A 7,176-nucleotide genomic window follows, 5' to 3' on the forward strand; every position below is an offset into this window, starting at 1 on the left:
GTGTGCTATACTGTGTAGTTTTGGACAAAAGAGAGTATAACTAACAAAGCAATCAGATCATAACTGACATTACGAGATAACCGCAAGATTGCCATAATGGCTACACCAACAAAAGCTTGTAACCGTTAAATCTCGGTAATAATGCGTTGTAATAAGCACTGAATGCCGAAAAAACAATAGCTTTACAGGGCAAAGTTAAAAGAAAAAAACAATCCATAGATAAGCACACGAAAAAAGGCTTTCACCACTTAATACATTATTGACTTTAGCATCGGAATGTCTTGCAGATTATCCACCCGGCCTGATTCTGCGCGTAACGACGTCGGAATCTCTAATCTCCATCTCTTTAGTTCGTAAGTTCGCTTTGAGCACGAACATTTGGCGCTATCTATGGGGATTCTACTTTGGCGAGAATCATGGCCGAGCGACAGATTCGCTTTGCAGTTAATTTAGAAATCTCGTTGAAAAGCCAACAACGGGAGGATAGACACGAGACTAATGTCACACCAAGTCAAGAAGAAGTCCCTCTTGGCTACGAAAATCTAGAACCCATTAACCCAGAAAACCGTCATCCAGAAACCCATCAGTTTGCTTGCCTTGGAGACGATTATCACCATGCCATGCAAGAAATGCGACATAGGGTGCAAGAGTTAGAACACTACCAATTAGAGTTTCAACGAGAGTTGGCTGAGCGCTTATTGTCCAGGCAGTCCTGCTCCCAAAGTCGTCCAGCCGAGGAACGGAGTAGCCCCATCCCGGAAACCCTGAATAAAGGCAGGAACACTGGCGGACCTCATCTTCACCCCTACGTCGTAGAGACGAGAGAAGGTCGCCCTGACGACGGGTTGATTCTCGAGCATGGGAAGAGTCACAATCTGTCCAGTCTAAAAGGAGGCGGACTCCGCAGAGGAGTCCTACTTCTAAAAGACATAAAGAATCCCGAGAACATGTCATAATGGGATAGACCCGTTTGCTCCCACGTTCTTCAAGTACGATTGACAAAGCATTTTGACAAGCCTACGAACTTGAAGTACGACAGAAAGATGGATCCTCAAGAGCACATTGATGCCTTTGAGGCTAGAATGAACTTAGAAGGAGTTAAAGATGCAATCCGATGTAAAGCTTTCCCGATAACATTGTCAGACCCAGCCATGGTATGGTTTAACACACTGCCTTCCGGGTCGATCTCATCCTTTTGTCGACATCAAGGCCAAGTTTCTGGCTCACTTCACTACCAGGAGGACTCAAGCAAAACACCCAATCTCCCTATTAGAGGTGGAACAAAGGGTGGAGGAGAGTATCTGAGATAACCTGGATCGATTCAATAAAGCGCTCCTAGAGGTAAATATATGAACCCAAGAAGTCGTGTGCTTGTGTTTAATTGCTGGATTGTTGGAAGGAGACTTCCGTAAGCATTTAACTTCCAAGGATGTAAAATCCATAGAAGAAATCTACCAGATCGCTTTGGAGTACATGCGAGATGAGGACGTTTCAAAGGTGGTTTCTACCAAAAGGAAGAACCCAGCGCCGTCTCCTCAGAAAGGTGGAAGCTCGGGGCAAACTTCATCACCAAAACCTCCATTTCCTCGAGTCAGAAAGTTTGCCTCCTACACCCCTTTAGTGGCCTCACTTGCCGAGGTTTATCAGCAAGTATCTCATCGAGGCATATTACTAAAAGCGAGATAGATCCGACCCAGAGCCTCATTCAACAAATTCTAGTATTGTGATTACCACAAATCCTATGGTCACAAAACTGAGAACTGTATTGATTTGAAAGACGCTTTGGAGCAAGCAATCCAAGATGGAAAGCTTCCTAAGTTCGTATAGCACGTACGACCGCCAAGACAGCATAGCGAGCACGAAGATCGGAAAATCAGGAACCCAAGGAACTCCAGACCTCCAGAAAGCATGGAAGACACGGCTCAAGTTATAGTCAACGTCATAGTTGGAAGGAATGGCTTGCCAAGATCCAACAATGTTGTCAAAAGGGATGTTAAAGTCGTGACATCTGAAGTTCTCAAAGTAACCAGCATCCCAGCAGTCCAGTTCTCGGCGAAATATTTCTAGATCGCCACAACAGATGAGGACGAACCCTTGGTTATCACAGCTAGGTTGGGTAATAGAATTGTGAAAAGGATCATCGTCAACACCAGCACAAACTCAAATATTCTCTTTAGAAATACATTCAATGCTCTGGGGTTGAAGGACCAACACTTAAAACCCCATCTTTCGGGGGTTGTTGGGCTCGGAGATCACTATATCAAACTTGATGGGGCTGTAGACCTCCTTTTCACTATAGGGGAAGGCGTCAATATAAGGACAGTACAGGCCGACTTTGTAGTCCTTCAAGATTCTACAGTCTACAATATAATCTTGGGGAGGAAGATACTCGATGATTTGTGTGTGTTCATCTCAACCAAATCTTTGGTCATGAAGTTCCTGATTGCAGAAAATCGGGTCGCAACGATTCAAGGTGATCAAGTGTCTGCAGTTAAATGTAATAAAGCTAGCCTTACACTTCGAGATAAGGCTAAAGAGTCCAATAGGGTCTTTCTCGTTGACTTAGACTCCCGAATTCAAGAGAATCCGAGGCCAGAGCCTAATGGAGAGCTTGAAAAATTTCAAATCGGGGATAAGCCAGAAAAATACACCATGATCAATAAAGAACTGCCTTACCCCTTGAAATCGAAGCTTCAGAATTTCTTGGGAGGTAACGTAGATTTATTTGCCTAAGAACCTGCCGATATGCCCAAAATATACCATGCATTCATGTCCCATCAACTGGCTATTAATCCCGACTTCAAGCCAGGTGCACAGCGATGTCAGAAGATGTTGCCTGACCAGGCAGCCGAGGTCAAAAGCTAGGTCCAAGGACTATTGGATGCCGGTTTCATCCAAGAATTGACTTATTCCACTTGATTGTCGAATGTGGTGATGGTGAAAAAGTCTAATGGGAAGTGACGAATGTGTGTAGACTACACAAATTTGAACAAAGCCTACCCAAAAGACTATTTCCCTTTACCTAACATAAACAACTTGATCAATTCCTCCTTGGGATATTGGATACTAAGCTTCTTGGATGCTTATAGTGGTTATAACCAAATCCCGATGCACAAAGCTGACGAGGATAAAACAGCTTTCATCACCCCCGAAAGGATTTACTACTATACTATAATGCCTTTTGGTTAAAAAAATGCAGGGCTAACATACCAAAGGTTAATGGCGAAGGTTTTCAAGCAACAGATCAGAAAGAATATGGAAGTCTACATTGATAATATGCTGATAAAAACCAATGAAGATTATGACCTGATCAATGGCCTGAAGGAAGTATTTGACTGCCTCCGACTTTACAGGATGAGGTTGAATCCAGCGAAGTGTGCATTTGGAGTTTGGGGAGGTAAATTCTTAGGATTCTTGGTAACCTAAAGAGGCATAGAGGCCAATCCTGAGAAGTGTCAGGCAATCTTAGACATGTCGAGTCCTCGGAATCTCAAGGAGGTTCAAAGGCTTAAAGGTTGGTTGGCTGCCCTGTCAAGGTTCTTGGAAGCTTCCGCCACTAAGGCCAAACCATTTTTTATTTTGATGAGAAAAGATGTCGACTTTGCTTGGACGGAGGAATGTGAGGCTGCTTTTCAGCATTTTAAAAATTTACTCTCATCCCCTCCTATTTTGGCAAAACCTAAGCACGGCCAGCCTCTGTTCCTATATTTATCTGTGACTGAAGAGACCATGGCTTCAGCCATGGTCTTAGAAGATCAGGATAAACATCAACGTCCAGTGCACTTTGTTAGCAAGGTTCTTCAAGGACTTGAGCTACGATATTCAAAAAATGAAAAACTTGCCTTTACGTTACTTACGTCGGCATGTCGGTTACGCCAATATTTTCAAAGCTACTTAATAATTGTGCGAACAAACCAACCGATCAAGAGGGTTTTGCAAAAACCCAACCTCGTAGGACAGATGATGAATTGGTATATTGAATTGTCCCAATTTGTCATGTGCTATGAACCACGCTCAGCCATCAATCAAGGCTCAAGCGATGGTCGACTTCCTGGCTACGATGACGCACCCTGATTTCGACATACAGATATGAGAGCTTCATCTAGATGGAGCTTCCAATGTCTGGTATGGGAGAGCGGGCCTCATCCTAACCAAAGGAGAAGACGTGGTGATCGAGGCCTCCATTAAATTTGATTTTTCCTATCTCAAATAATCAAGTTGAGTATGAGGCTTTGCTTGCAGGATTGGCACTAGCTCGGGATGTCGAGGCAATGGAGATAACCGTGTTTAGCGACTTACAATTAGTGACCTCCCGAGTTAATGAGGAATTCCAAGCATGGGACCCGTTATTGCAACAATACTTGAAAAAAGTACAACAAGAGGTACAATCTTTCGATTCTTTTTTAATCAAGCATGTACCTAGAGAACAGAATACTCGAGCCATTGTGTTGTCCAAGCTTGCAAGCACTAAGCCTAGTACGAAAAATTACAGTTTGATACAGAAGGTGCTTACAGAGCTTACTATGATGAAACCCAATGTTCCGACCCTTTGTTCATCTACTATCAACATGTGGATGAACCCAATTTGTGAAAATTTAGAACACGAGACTTTGCCCAGTGACCCCAAGGAAGCAAAAAAATTACAGCTTAAAACAACCAAATACACTATGATAAATGGGAAATTATACAAAAGGGGCATGTCCCAACCACTATTGAAATGCTTAAATGACCAGCAAACGATGTATGTGTTGCAGGAAGTTCATGAAGGTTGTTGTGGGAATCACTTAGGAGGGAAATTGTTGGCACAAAAAGTCGTGAGAATAGGATACTACTGGCCGATGCTCATCAAAGATGCCATGGAGTACGTGAAAAAATGTAAAAAGTGTCAGCAAGACAGCAACCTCCACCAGGCGACTCCCCATGAGTATCTGTCATCCCTACGCGGCCATTTGCTAAGTAGGGCTTGGACTTATTGGGACCTTTCCCACAAGGGTCCGGTCAGGTAAAATATCTTATAGTTGCTATAGATCATTTTACCAAGTGGATCGAAGCTGTGCCATTGTCTAGCATAAGCTCCACCCAATGTCGAAAATTCGTCTGGAAAGAAATTATAGTGATGTTCAGAATTCCCGAGTCCATCATCACAGATAATGGGATCTAGTTCACGGACTCGAAATTCCAAGAATTATTGTTCAACGCAGGCGAACGGGAAAGTCGAAGCTGCAAACAAGGTAATTTTTAATGGACTAAAGAAGAGATTGGATGAACATGTTGGTTCTTGGGCTGACGATGTGTGGTCAGTGCTGTGGTCGTACCGAACTACAGTGCACTCCACTACCAATGTGACTTCATTCAGGCTCATCTACGTTGAAGAGGCAGTAATCCCAGTAGAACTTGGAGAGCCAAGCCCGAGAATTCTTCTAGGAACGTCGACAACCCATGAAAGCTTGGACCTAATTGACGAAGTCAGGGGTATGACTAACCTAGCAGAACAATCCCTGAAGCAAAGGGTAGCTAAGAGATGCAACGCAAAAGTCCGGCCTAGGAGTTTCCAAGAAAGGGACTTAGTTTTAAGGAAAGCTGATACCGGGGTAAGTTAGCCCCAAGTTGGAAAGGACCCTTCAGAGTGAAAGAAACGCTGGGGAAAGGAGCATACAAGCTAGAAACTTTGGACGGCACCGAAATGCCAAGAAGCTGGAATAAAACCCACTTAAAAAGGTACTTTTCTTAAGAGATGTTAAGACCTTCGAGAAACTTTTTTTTACTTTGCCAAATAAGGACACTCTTTTCCTAGGGATCTAGGTTTTTGACGAGGCCCCACTTGTATTTAAAAACTTTCTTTGCAATTTTTGTATGAGTGTTTGAATTATTAAAAAGTATTTTCTAAATCCTATGATGAATCTGATGTTACACATGGAAACGTTCCCTCATTCGTTGCAAATCAAAGTCAAACTAAAAGTAAAGTTCGAGGTAAAATGATCTATCAAAAAAGGATATATGATAGACAATAAAATGGTGAAATGCTAACCGTTAATAAGTTAATCCCGAGTATAGCAGGAGCAAATAATGTTAAATCCCGAAGAAATAACGGGAGGAGATACTGCAAAAAGTGTCAAAAATTCCAAAGTACTAACTTCAAAACACTTAGAAAAATAAGAAAAGCAAATTGTATGTAAATTACAATATTGAAACAACCTTCCCATCGACCACCTTCTTGAAAGCGCCAACTTCAGAGACGTCTAAGTCGGGAGCCTTCAATTTGATTTGGTCCAAGATATTCCTCTCGGCATCAAAAGCGCTGTCAATAGCAGCCTGCTCGGCTTCCCTAACTGAAAGATCAAGCTCTTCAATATTTTTCATCAGCTTGGCAACCTGCTTCTTCAAGGCTCCTTCCCTCAAATCGGAAGCAGCTTGGGCTGACTTCAAATTCTTTACTTCATTCTCCAAGGAAGTTTACTTGCTCTGAAGATCGGTAACCGAGCTATTGAGATTCTGGATTTGAGTGGTGGCCTCAGCAATCATTTTATACTTGGAAACGAATTCCAAGCGGAGACTCATGATCTCCACCTCTGCGTCTTGAAATAAGTCGCAGAATGCAGGAACATCCTCTGAACTCAAGGAAGAGTATCCTCCAGAGGTATCTTGGCAAGAAATGCCCTAGTATCTTTATCCATAAAGTGCTGATCCACAAATTCATGAGCTCGGAATCCCTTATCCAGGACATGCCTGAATGCGGTAGGGGAAGAAGCAACAGCATCATCCGGACCAACATTCTTAAGCTTTTTTCTGGCTGGGGAGTTGGTAAAAGAATCCCCCTCCACAATGTGGACCACGGGACCTTGCCCTTCCCCAATTTCTTCGACCCGTCGAGGTTGCGGTTGATGACTGACAATGGCGGAGAAAGAAACCCTATCGCCACCAGCTGTGATTGGAGGCTGCGTTGCCAGCCTCCTCTTCATCTCGAGAATAGCTGTGAGTCCCCTGACCATGTCAACTAGGAAACAAAAATAGAAGGCAACTCGTAAGATGAAGAAATCAAAAATGAAATAAAGGCACAAAAAGTAGGGGGTTTACTGATGGCATTCCGAGCAGCCTGCTCATTTATGAGGATGTCCCTTAGAACTAGTGGATGCTTATTCCACAACATGATGAACAAATTGATACTGTTGAGTTCAT

The 7,176-nt window shown here is 43.1% G+C and overlaps 1 protein-coding gene across 1 annotated transcript; it reads left to right on the forward strand.

Moving 5' to 3' along the window:
• The first annotated feature begins 5,150 nt into the window (after positions 1 to 5,150).
• LOC107636250 (uncharacterized) lies at positions 5,151 to 5,600 on the forward strand. Its single transcript, XM_016339772.1, has one exon. It carries the CDS (start codon positions 5,151 to 5,153, stop codon positions 5,598 to 5,600), a length of 450 nt encoding a protein of 149 aa, XP_016195258.1.
• Positions 5,601 to 7,176: the final 1,576 nt, after the last annotated feature.

This window comes from Arachis ipaensis, chromosome B4, assembly GCF_059453495.1.
Source record: "Arachis ipaensis isolate K30076 ecotype BB chromosome B4, ASM5945349v1, whole genome shotgun sequence".
NCBI lineage: Eukaryota > Viridiplantae > Streptophyta > Magnoliopsida > Fabales > Fabaceae > Arachis > Arachis ipaensis.

Excerpts from the sequence above, each read along its gene's own strand:
- LOC107636250 (XM_016339772.1), top strand. The coding sequence starts at position 5,151 with ATGGGATCTAGTTCACGGACTCGAAATTCCAAGAATTATTGTTCAACG.